Source organism: Hyperoodon ampullatus (assembly GCF_949752795.1).
Source record: "Hyperoodon ampullatus genome assembly, chromosome: 2".
In the NCBI taxonomy this organism is placed as follows: Eukaryota; Metazoa; Chordata; class Mammalia; order Artiodactyla; family Ziphiidae; genus Hyperoodon; species Hyperoodon ampullatus.
Window position 1 is genome coordinate 44,903,997 of NC_136915.1, and position 13,345 is coordinate 44,917,341.

Sequence of the window (13,345 nt, forward strand, 5' to 3'; positions counted from 1 at the left end):
AGGTATAGGTTAATTCAAACAGTGTGATCAGCTCCCAAAATGAAATGCATACATCACATTTTAACCTATTATGGTTTTTAACAAAGTAGATTATAAAGAAATTTCAAGTGGCACCTTTCATTTCACTTGAAACATTTTCTATCTTCAGAGTCAGTCATTTATAGAACCACTGCTTGACTAGTTGGTTCAATTTCACTACATTAGCATGGTACTCATGAAACCAAAGTGACTCAGCTTCACACAAGGAACAACTCTTATGCAATAGCCACAAACTTAACTTTTAAACCCTGCAACACCATTTCAAATGTATTCTAACAGACTACCATACAGGTGGCCAAAACAGTAAAAATTCATCCCAACTACTTGAAAAAAAGAACTCATACGGTTAAGGAAGAGCTCTACTCTTTTCTTTATTGTAATATGCCTAGGAACTTAGCTTCTTCATCCAGGGTTAGCCTGGACATTTACCTAGCCAAATATATACAGAAACCTCCCTTTGTGTGAATGCTGTGCTGTGGGCTAATTAACAGTACCATAGAAAAAATTTTTTTTTTTCTTTCTGTATGCGGGCCTCTCACTGTTGTGGCCTCTCCCATTGCAGAGCACAGGCTCCGGACGCGCAGGCTCAGCGGCCATGGCTCACGGGCCCAGCCGCTCCGCGGCATGTGGGATCTTCCCGGACCGGGGCACAAACCCGTGTCCCCTGCATCAGCAGGCGGACTCTCAACCACTGCGCCACCAGGGAAGCCCTTTTATCAGCTTTTTAAAGCTTTTAAAAAATGACATATCAGAAAATTCTAGAAAAGTGTTACAAATAACTAGAGAGAGAAATAAAATTGGAGAAATAGTTACCCTAAGATAAGTTTCCAGGAAAAAAAGTATTAAGAAACGTAAACTGCAGTTATATTACTAAGAGGCTTTTCTAAATATCTGCCATTTATTTCATCTTTTTTAGTAGTCCATATGCCCTAAATAATACAACCTAAACAAAATGGGACAGAGTATCCTTACAAAGGATGAAGAAACACAGCTTAGTAATTAGCTTAAAAATTCTAAAGCTTGTCAATAAGCAATTATCGATAAATCAATAAAACTTGATGACTTTTCAGGGGTTTTTTTGTATTCTACTTGATTTACACATTATCTGTATAATCATTTTTTCAGCCTAGGTGCTGATACTATTTCAATCATGCACACTACACTTGAAGCAAAGTAACTTAGCTAAAACTTTTATTAACAAAGTAATTATTTTCTGTTACAAAGTAGCTTATTTTCTGCTCGCTCAGGTTTTTATTTTCTATAATTTATCAAGTTAAAGTTCAGACTATCCCACTTTAAAAGTGGAAAAGTTAAGACTCCTATAACTCATAAGGGATATGCCAAAACCCAAAGAGAAGCTCAGTGGCAGACACAGGATCTGAATTCATTTTTTTTTTTGGTTCCTGATCTTAGTTTTAACTCAACTATCTTAAGTTTATATACCAACCTTTGACTCCCACCAAAAAAACTTTAAAACAGAATACTATTAAAGTTTACAGACACTGTATTCTCCTTTGTGGAAGTAAATATAATCATATGTAAAAAAAATCAGCAAAATTTAAAATACATGCTGCCTTTACCAAACTCACTTTCGTAAGATATCTGATGAATCCTTTCATATATGAGAAAGTTAAGCAAACCAACTAGTAATAAAGTGCTGAAACATTTCAGGTTTCATATACATTCTTAAAAGGCAACTACAGGGGCTTCCCTGGTGGCGCAGTGGTTGAGAGTCCGCCTGCCGATGCAGGGGACACGGGTTGGTGCCCCGGTCCGGGAAGATCCCACATGCCGCAGAGCGGCTAGGCCCGTGAGCTGTGGCCGCTAAGCCTGTGCATCCGGAGCCTGTGCTCCGCAACGGGAGAGGCCCCAACAGTGAGAGGCCCGTGTACCGCAAAAAAAACCAAACAAAACAAAAGGCATCTACAGGCAAAAATACAAAAAGTAAAAGAAACATATACACCAAAATACCATTCCAAAACAATAGTCTACCATCATAGAAGCTATCTTTACATTTCTGAATCTAAAAACTATAAATACAGAGTCATACAACCACCACAAAACCTTGCAGATTGTTTATAAACTGTATCCTACCTTGCCAGAGGTTAAAATAAACTTATCAAACACAAAATATAATTCCTGGGTGGGGTGGTTATCATCATCATTAAGGTCAGAAGCATCTTCTGTAGCTTTGCAGTTGCAAGAGGTAGCAGATGTGTCAGTGCATACAATGTGATGTGAACTTTCTGTTTCTAAATTTGACCTGCAGTCTGTACGAGCAGATTCATCTGGTTCAGGGGATTTACAATCAATGCAATTACACTGGGTGAGCTCCTTTTTAAAACAAGTTTCTGAAGGTACTAAAACATTTTGTTTCTTAATTGATTTTGGCTCTAATTCACTGCTTTCACTGGTGGAAAGGGATGAAGATTCCTGTCCATGTTCAGCCAAATCTAGTTCATTTATCAACAAATTATCTTCTTCAGTAATACATCTCTGTGATGTACATTCCATTTCTTCATATTTATCAGGCTGACCTCTTTCTGCACTTATTTTTTCTGTGCTTTCCCCAAGTAGAATGCAACAACTGGATGCCATATTTTCAGACTTCACTGGTTTCTTATTGCTTATTTTTCCCTTCTCTTTTTTCATGGAATCCACTGTAGATTTATTTCCACCCTTCCTCTGAGGACAGGCAAAATACCGATAAGCTGCCCTGAATCTCTCCACAACATATTCATAAACAAGCTGGCTGTTTAAGCTCCGTGCAACATTCCTCTTGATTGAAAATGGATCTAGTTTAAAAAAAAAAAAAAAAAAAAGGTCAGTAGCTAAGTATCTATTAACAAACTACATTTCCAAGCTTATACAAACAGCTACATTGTCAGCAGAGTGCATTTTCCCAAAATTTTTCTAAGGTAAGCTCCCAATGAGAGTTCCTGCAAACTGAGTAGTGGAAATAAAATAGCAACATCTTTCCTTTGTTTCTGTCATAAAATAAAAAACTAAAAGAAAAAGAGAGAAAAGAATAAAATAAGGTAATTAATGAGAGGATGGCTGAGGAGGCCAACTCAGTAATTACAAAATTTCAATGACGAAATTGCTAGAAAAAGCTATGCCAATATGCTTCCCTATACTGTCTTTGAATGAAATTTTTCAAGCTCCAAGACCTAGTAATAATTTTCATCTCTTGTCACAATATTCTTCAGTTATATACTCCTTGCAATTTAAACAAATAAAATATAGCCTAAAACTCTCCAGGCTTCAAGTTATACTGATTTTAAGATTTAACTTCAGTAATATCAGAAAATTAAAGAGAGAAAGAAGGAGAAATAATAGAAAGAAAAGTAGAAAAAAACCTAAGAAAGTAAAAATTAAACCAAAATTTAAACTCTGATCCAGTCTAAATGGCTATGCTGAAAAGGCTTGCGTCAACTGAATCCTCATTATTAAGAGCATAGAACAGAGTTCTGAAAATGTTTCTGGGTTTTTGGATTTTATAAGCCTTAAATACAAATATGCCCCAGGAAAAACTAACAGTGCCACCCAAAAGACGATACACATTTTCTCCACTACTGAAGATCATTAAGTGAAAGGATTAACAGGCCAGCCTTCAGGTTGTTAAGACTGGGGCATCTGTTACTTTTTACTGTTATCTAAATCCATAGGCTTTTAAAAGCTTTACTTAGCCTCTTTCCCTTTTCTAGAAGAAAAAGAAAAAAAAAAAGGCAGAGAGAAATTATGATGGCTGCAGGCTTCAGAGCTCATTTATTTACCATATGTAAGCGAGTACAAGATGTGAGTACGTGTTTGAGTGTATGAGAATATTTGTAAGTCCAACTCACAGTAGAGAAGCCCTGCAGAGGATGGAGGAAAGAGAAGAATGTGTAGTCTAAACAGACTAAGATGATGGACAGAAATTCCATTTCCTATCTATAAAAAGTGAGCAAAATGTTGTGGAATTTAAATTTTTTATTAAGAATTTAGAAGCTATACTATTTATTTCTGTATCTCTAAAGATCTTAATGTTCTTGGGATTTGATGTGAAACCTTATTTGTCCGCATCAATTGTTCTTTTTTCCTTTAGCTTAGCCATATTTAATAAATGAGGTACTTCACAAGACAATGAAAAACTGGATTTTAAGATTATACTTTAACATAATTTTATGACACAAATATATTTAAAAATATCTTACAGTATTCGGATAACTATTCTATTTTTCTGTATTTTTGAAATTTTCCACAATTAAAAAATAAAAATAAAGGCATGTATACAAGCTAATTACCCTAGCCATTATAATATTTACAGATTGGAAACTTTTAAGCAAGCATTAATTCTATAAAGCTATCATGGACTTGATAAAGAATTTATCCAAAATATATAGTGACAACCTAGTGGCATATAGTGCTACAAAGCCAAGGGATAAAATTTATAACACTACATTAGAAATAGATGATGAGTGGCACACACAAAATTCTCCAAATGAAATATAACATATCATCTCACCTTCAATGGCTATTCGCCTTTTAGGCCAGTTTTTGTTTTCTCTTGTTAAAATATCTTGTATCCGTACACATATGACGTATTCCTCCAAAGCAAAATCCAGTGTGTAAAATTTTAGCAGCTCTAACCATAACTGTCCCAGGGACACCTGATTTGGTGTTCCCAATGTTAAAGGAGACTGGAAAAGAAAAAATACCTTTCATTTAAGCTTCACAAAACTATAGAATTGTTTAACTTTCAATTTAAAAAGACCTTAGAGATCACCTTTTCAAAAACTGAGGCATACGCGGAGCGGCTGGACCCGTGAGCCATGGCCGCTGGGCCGGCACGTCCGGAGCCTGTGCTCCGCAACAGGAGAGGCCACAGCAGTGAGGGGCCCACGTAACGCAAAAAAAAAAAAAAACAACAAAAAACTGAGGCATAAAAGAATAGGTTGCCAAAAAGCAATGTGTGGCACAGCTGGGAACAGAGTGTCCCAGATTACTGACTCCTAGAATTTTGTGTTCTTTCCACTAAACCAGTGATGCTCAACCTTGGCTGCACATTAGAATCACATTGAGAGCACTAAAATTCACCAGCACCTGAGCTTGACACCACTCCCATCTCCCATACCTTTCCCAAGACTGTGATTTAATGGACTGAGATTTTTAAAGCTTCCTAAGTGTCCCATGCTGTGCAGCCAAGGTTGCTAACCACTGTATAACAACTACTATAGTTCCTCCATTGCAGCAATTACTTTTAAAATCTATATAAATGCCCAGGGCTTTCAAAAGCTAATTCCTTCAATCTAACAGCTATGAAGTAGATACTATAGGGCAAGGATTTGACTCAGGATCACCTGGCTACTGGGTCTGTGATGCTAATCATTATAGCACACTGTGACTCAGACAAGATGAGGTCCTATTTCACAGACTATTAGGAGAGTAAGAGACCATTTAACAATTACAATGAAGGCTACATGCTAAAATGGGTCTCTGAATCAGGGGGGTCTTAACAGAAAAGGTAATACCTGAATTCTAAAGCAATTAGCTAGATGAATGCCGGTTAAAAGTGACCATAAAGGCATAAAAATCATTCACTCATTCCATTCTACAACTATTCATTGAGTGCCTACTATGTGCCAGGCACTTGGGATATATCCGTGAAAAAAACCAAAGATCCAGGGCTTCCCTGGTGGCGCAGTGGTTGAGAGTCTGCCTGCCGATGCAGGGAACACGGGTTCGTGCCCCGGTCTGGGAACATCCCACGTGCCGCGGAGCGGCTGGGCCCGTGAGCCATGGCCGCTGAGCCTGCGCGTCTGGAGCCTGTGCTCCGCAACGGGAGAGGCCACAACAGTGAGAGGCCCGCGTACCGCAAAAAAAACAAAACAAAAAAACCCCCCAAAAAACAAAGAGCCTTGCCTTAGTGGAGCTTACATTCTAGGGGAAGAAGACAATAAGCAACGAACTTAATAAGAAAATTACACAGTAAGTTAGAAGAAGAAAAGTGCTGTGGAAATAAGAAAAAGTTGAGGGGGTTTAGTAAAGGGGATGGGATATGGGAGCCGATTTCAGTGTTAAATATAGTCAGGATAGGACTTGTTGAGAAGGTATGATCTGAAGAAGAGGAAAAAGGGTTCTAAGAATAGGAAACAGAGCAAACACACTAAAGTAGGAGTGTAAACAGCTTTAAAAAGAAGACTAGTGGGGCTTCCCTGGTGGCGCAGTGGTTGAGAGTCCGCCTGCCGATGCAGGGGACACGGGTTCGTGCCCCGGTCTGGGAAGATCCCACATGCCGCGGAGCGGCTAGGCCCGTGAGCCATGGCTGCTGGGCCTGCGCGTCCAGAGCCTGTGCTCCGCAACGGGAGAGGCCACAGCAGTGAGAAGCCCACGTAATGCAAAAAAAAAAAAAAAAAAAAAAAAAAAGAAGACTAGTGTGGCAGAGAGAGGAGAGGAAAAGAGGGAAACAAAGAGCTAACCAGTAAGAACTCTATAGCTTTTATTCTAAATTAAATGAGGAGCCACTGAAGCATTTCAAGTGTGGGGAGGGAGAAGGGCATGATCTGACCTAAGCTCTAGAAGAGCCATTCTGATTGTTGTGTTGAGACTATAAAGGGGGCAAGGGTAAATGCAGGGAAACTTATTATGAGTCTGTGGTAGTAGTCCAGGCCAGAGATGATATGGCTAGGACCAGGATGGTAACAGGGGAAGTGGTCAAATTGTGGATATATTTTGAAGTAGAAATGACAGGATTTCCTGACAGACTTAGTATGGGGTATGAAAGAGAGAAGTAAAGGATGACTCCAAGGTTTTTGACTGAGCAACTGAAAGGATGAAGTGCCATCAACTGAGATGGGAAAACTGCATGTGGAGCAAGGGGAAGACCCAGAGTTCAGTTTTAGACACATTAAGATTAAGACATCTATTAGACATCTTAGTAGAAACATTAAATAGCAGGTTGGAAACACAATTATAGAGTTTAGGAGAGAGGTTTGGCCTAACATTTAAACTTGGGAGTCATCATCATATAGATGGTACTTAACATCCATGGGATTGGATGAGATCACCAAGGGAGTGTAGATACAGAAAAAAGGCAGGGGTCAAGGACTGAACCCTAGAATACTCCAACATTAAAGAGATTGGAGAGGAAAGGAAGAACCAACAAAGAGACTGAGAAGGAATAATCAGGCATGGGTGTGGTATCCTGAAAGTCAAGTTAAGAAATTTTTTAGAGAAGGAAATAATCAACTGCAAATGTTGCTGGTAAGTCAAAAAAGATTAAAATTGTGAAATAACTATGGAGGATACTGACACTGGCAAAACAAGTTTTGGCAGATTGATAGGGGTCAAAGCCTGAGTAGAGTGAGTTAAAAGGAAACAGAGAAATTGGAAATAGTGTATATAAACAATTCTTTCAAGAAGTTTTCCTGCGAAAGGGAGCAAGGAAATAGCTGGGAGGGGAAATGGTGTCAAGATTTTTCTTTAAAGTGGGAGATGTAAAACCATGTATGATTCAGTAAAGAATGAAAAATTGGTAACCTAGGATGGAAAGAGAAGAACTGCTAGAGCAATGTTCCGGAATAGACAAGAAGGGATGGGACTAAACACACAAGTTAAGATAATGACTTTAGATAGCAATACAGGAACTTTCTTTATGAAAGCCAGCAGCAAGGCAGAGTATATGAGTACAGATAGTGGGAGATGGTGGTGGGAGTGGGAAGTTCTCTTTTGATTGCTTCAGTTTTCTCAGAGAAGTAATAATAAGCAAGATCATTAGCTGAGAGTATTGATGGTTTGAGAAGAGGGTAGAAGGTAGTCTAGGAAAGTGGAAGAACTGAACATGTGCTCGGGAACTACATATACTTCAGTATAGCTAGAGCAATGATTTCTGTAATGTTCACATTTTTGTAATAATGTCTGTCTACTTCAGAAGACTACATGCTTCTGGAGGACATAATCCATGAATATACATCTTGGGTTCTCCAGCACTCAAGATAATGCCTGGCACATAGCTGGTCCTTACTTAATAAATGAAGTTTGAATGATTAAGTAAGCCAGCCACCCTCTAAAGGAGCACAAGGCCTTTATTTCTTCACCAGTCTGGCAACATAATCCCCATAGGCTAAAGCTCTGGTCACAGCCCAACTCCTGAAGGAAATTTTTCTTATCTAAATGAAAAAGATACAAAGAATTACCTTGATATGATTCAAACAATACAAGCCTTTCAAAATGAGGTATATATTTATTAGGGAATCTTGGTACTGAAAAACTAAACCAGATCAACCCCTCACTTTACAGATGAGGAAAATGAGGCCAAGAGGCTTACTCAAGGTCAGTCAATCTACTATTAAAATAGTTTCAATTGAAGGCATCACAAATTCTACAGATAGAAAAGCCAAAAACAAAAACAAAAAAAAGCTTACTTTGCCATGTTTTTCCTTCATGGCATTACTTTGGTTGTCTGTTTCTGTCTTCTTGGTATCATCTTTTGGTTGGTCTGCCTTAGCTTTGTTTTCCTCAGCAATTGAGTTTTTCTCAGTTGCACTACTTGAATTATATTCCCACTTCACAAACTTCTCTTCTACTATGCCCTTCAGCTGAAAGTCATCCATCCTTTTTGGGTCAAAGCCTTCAATCTATATAAAAAGGCATTCCAAATTGGTAGTGGAAAATTATTAAAAGGAAAAAAAATGATGGACAAACAGACAAACCAGAATTCCAGCTTTAAATGTGTGAACAGAGCACTCTGCAAGAATGAACTACATATACACATGTGCATACATGTTACAAACCGATGCTTACCCAACTTCCAAGTAAGCAAGGAAGAAGAGGGGGTTTTCTTTGTTGTAGAAAAAACATCACCATTAAAGCAAAACAGTAAGAAGGGATTCCGCCATCAGTTTGGGAGTCAATATAGCACAACTGCAAAATGAAGGGGAAAAAAGTACCACCATTTAACTTTCTTTCTGTTCTCCTCAAAATAAAAGTAGCTTTTATCTTCCTACCATAATCATTGTTAAAAGTTCAAATAATGACAAATATAAGGAATGACCTGAAATCATACCACCCTGAAATAACTATTTATATATTGGTAACCACCTTTCCATTCATTTCCTTACTGCATATGAAGATACATATATATTTTAGTTAAATGGAATCATATCACACATAGTGCTTTTACTGTGGACATCTTTTTAAAATCTTATTTTCTTATCTTGCCTCTACTTCTGCCTCAATGTTAACGATCTTCTATGTACTCTTCCATGCCTTTTTCTATACTCAAATAACCATATACAAATATACATACATTCCTATTTTCTATATAAATACAGGGAGGATTTTATAGTTTTTGTCACTGTTTTACCAAAATAGACATCTCTCTGTATATTACTCTTCTCCCTTAACAATGCATCAAGAAAGTCCCTCTTAGTCAATTAGTATATATCTAACACATCTTTTAAAATGGTTAAATTATAGCCTATGATCGGATGGTTATTCAATAGTTCCCTCACCCAAGGACTTCCACATTTTGTTCCCAGTTTTGCCACTTTAAACAGTCCTGTAATACTTATCCTTATACATTTTCCTAAATACTGGTGCTCATTTCTATGACCTATATTCCCAGGAATGTGTTTGCTGGATTTTAAAATGTGATATATTTAAATTCTAATAAATGTTATAAGATTGTTTTCCAAAATCAGTACAGAAATTTCTCTTTTCATCAGTAACAAGAAGGTATACACATTTCCCAATACTAGGTGTTATAACCTTTTTTTTCTTTAAATATTTACTTTATTTACTTATTTATTTGGTTGTGCTGGGTCTTCGTTGCGGCTTGCCTGCTCCTTAGTTGTGGCTTGCCTGCTCCTTAGTTGCAGCACATGTACTCCTTAGTTGCGGCCAGAGGGCTCCTTAGTTGTGGCATGTATGTGGAATCTAGTTTCCTGACCAGGGATCAAACGCAGGCACCCTGCACTGGGAGCGCGGAGTCTTAACCACTGCGCCACCAGGGAAGTCCCTATTTTTTTTATTTTTTCTTTTTAATTAAAGTTGATTTACTAAGTTGTGTTAGTTTCAGGTGTACAGGTGTTACCACTTTAAAAAACCTGTCAACAAGATGGGTGAGATATAATATCTGATAGTTACTTCAATTTGCATTTCCTTGATGCTAAGAGGTTATACAAATTTTCATGTATTTACTAACCATTTGGATTTGCTCTTTTCTGAACTATTAAATCTTTTGCCAGTTTTTCTATTTTCATCAATACATATCAATTTGTACGTGTTCTTTTTTATGTTATAAATAATAACTCTTTATATCTGACATATGCATTTGAAAAATGTTATTTTTTCCTAATCTGCTTTGGCATCATTTATGGTACTTTTTATCATATAAAATGTATTGTTTATATAAATAGTTAAATATGCTTAATATCTTCTAGGTTTCCTACCATGGTAAAGATGTTTCTCCAATCCACAGGTTACATATACATACTCTTAAATTTTCTTCTAAAATTTTGAATTTTCATTTGAGTGGAATTTATTTTTGCATTTAGTGTGCTAAGGGTCCAACATTATTTTCTTCAAGAAAGATACAGTTCTGACAGAACCATTTATTAAATAAACCATTGTTTTCTCACTGAAATCTTTTATTCTTTTCATAGAATAAAATCTCATTTACACTAGGACCTACTTATGGGCTTTCTATTCTGTTCCACAGATCTACTTGTCTATTCCTATGCAATGGTATACACTTGACTAAAGCAGTTTTATAGTGGTAAAGTACATCCTCCTTCACTACTTTTCTTTTTCTGAATTATTTTGGCTTCTCTCAAACATTTATTCTTCCATACTAACTTTAAGATTACGTTATAATTTTTTTCCCAAATTCTTGGTAATTCTAATTGAAATTACTGTACATCTGAAAGTTAGTTTAAGGAGACTTTACATTTTAGGGATACCATCTCCCTATCCAATAACTTGGTGTATTTGCATTTTCCAAAAATTTAGGAGTTGTCATCAATTACTCACTTTCCCTCACCTCTTGCATCCATTACCTCTGCAAGTCCTACTTCCAAAACTTATCCCAAATCTGTCTACTTGGCTTCATATCCATTCTAACCTAGCACAGATCATTATCCTCTCTAGCTGATCTACCACAACAGCCTGTTCACTGGGTTCCCCATTTCTACTCTTTACCCCCAAAAGACCTTTTCCAAGCATAAATCATATCAAGTCATATACTGCTTTTAAAACTTATCCTGTGCTTTCCCAATGTAATTAAAATACAAGTTCCTTACCACTGGAAGTGTCTGTCTAACCTCATCCTCTACAACTTTCACTCTCACTCGCTTCATTCCAGTCACTCTTGCCTTTTTCTGCTCCTTAATAGCTCATTCTCACCTTACAGGCTTTTTACTAGCTATCCCTTGGATGCTATTCCCTGAGACGATCAAGTGGCTGGTTATGCTGGTCAGAGTTTATATATCACATCCTCAAAGAGACTTCCCTGACCATCCAGTGAAATGTCACTCTCTTATCACATCACCTCATTTTAATGGCACTAAATTCTACCAGATATTGTGTTATTTATATATTTGTTTACTGGCTGATTCTTCCAAAAGTATGTAAGCTTCATGACAGCGGGACTCAGTACATCTTGTTAGATGTTTCCAACACCTAAGAACAGCACTTAGCACATAGGAAGCATTGAACAAATATTTGCTCAATAAATACATTTGTTCAGATTTTGCTTTCACCATTCAATAATACAATTTTCTTCCTGTACCTTTATTAAATTTATTCGTTAGTATTTTATAATTTGTGTCATGAAGATAATATTTTTCCCTGCTTCTATTCTATAAGATTATTTTTATGACAGAGAAAAGCTACTGATTTTTGTATGTTTATAGTGTATTTAGTCATCACAAATTCTAGCAGTTTTTAACTAGGGTTTTCTAGGTATACAATCATATCATTAGCAAACAGAACATCTTATTGTTTTTCTAATATTTACATTCATTACTTCATTTTCTTTACTTGTTGCATTTTTTAAATCTCCAAAACAATGTATAACATAATTGATGAACATCTTTGTAATATTCCTTATTTTAACACATATGGCTTGAGTAATTCACTTTTTTAATGATGTTTGGTACTGTTTTGTTTTGGGGTTTTTGAAAATAGTGTTTATCATTTAGTTCCATTTCTAGTTTACTTAAGAGTTCTTTTTTTTCAAGGAAGAACATGCCTTATCAGCATCAAGGATGTTTTTTTCTGCTTCAAATTGTTAATATAATAAATTATGTTAAAAGATTTCCTAATATTAAACTAGTCTTACATTCCTGAAATAAATCCTGCATGGTTATGGTATATTACCTTTTGATACACTAATATATTCCACTTGCTTATATATATATTTTTTTATATTGTGTTTTTTATTTAATTTTACTTTTGGTTGCATTGGGTCTTCGTTGCTGCACATGGGCTTTCTCTAGTTGCAGCAAGCAGGGGCTACTCTTCGTTGCGGCGTGCAGGCTTCTCATTGCAGTGACTTCTCTTGTTGAGGAGCATGGGCTCCAGGCGCACAGGCTTCAGCAGCTGTGGTGTGTGGGCTTAGTTGCTCCGCGGCATATGGGATCTTCCCAGACCAGGGATTGAACCCGTGTCCCCTGCATTAGCAGGCGGATTCTTAACCATTGTGCCACCAGGGACGTCCCCACTTTCTTATATTTTATTTAGACTTCTGCATTTACTTAAGATCAGCCTGTAATTGGACTGTTATTATTTTCTTCTTTACATAATAAAGACGTAGCATAATCACTAAAGCCTTAATGGCTTAGTAAATTTAAGAATATAATTTGAAATAAAAGAGGATTAAAAAACACTGATAAAAAGAGCTTAGGACTTCCCTGGTGGCGCAGTGGTTAAGAATCTGCCTGCCAATGCAGGGGACAGGGGTTCGATCCCTGGTCTGGGAAGATCGCACATGCCATGGAGCAACTAAGCCCACGCACCACAACTACTGAAGCCTGCGCACCTAGAGCCCGTGCTCCGCAGCAAGAGAAGCCACCACAGTGAGAAGTCCATGCACCGCAACGAAAAGAGGAGCCTTCAGTCGCCACAACTAGAGAAAGCCCACACGCAGCAACGAAGACCCAACACAGCCAAAAATAGATAAATAAATAAATGTATTTATTTAAATAAATAAATAAATTTGAAAAGGAGCTCGAAATATTCCACTAGAATAAATTCTCATTTATCCAGGGTATTAGGACAAAGGGTATGTTGCCTAATGAATAAGTCAAGTTAACCAGAAACTTCT

At 37.0% G+C, this 13,345-nt stretch overlaps 1 protein-coding gene across 3 annotated transcripts in view; it reads right to left on the minus strand.

Annotated features, from left to right (window-relative positions):
* The window catches only part of TUT4 (terminal uridylyl transferase 4), a gene marked incomplete at both ends in the record, with an annotated part of 114,469 nt that overhangs the window by 39,358 nt on the left and 61,766 nt on the right, over window positions 1-13,345 (minus strand). For all 3 annotated transcript variants that reach the window (XM_079727024.1, XM_079727026.1, XM_079727025.1), the window contains 4 exons: window positions 2,134-2,834; window positions 4,547-4,721; window positions 8,445-8,657; window positions 8,824-8,943. In XM_079727024.1, coding sequence (XP_079583150.1) covers window positions 2,134-2,834; window positions 4,547-4,721; window positions 8,445-8,657; window positions 8,824-8,943 — 1,209 coding nt within the window. The remainder of the gene's footprint in view (window positions 1-2,133; window positions 2,835-4,546; window positions 4,722-8,444; window positions 8,658-8,823; window positions 8,944-13,345) is intronic.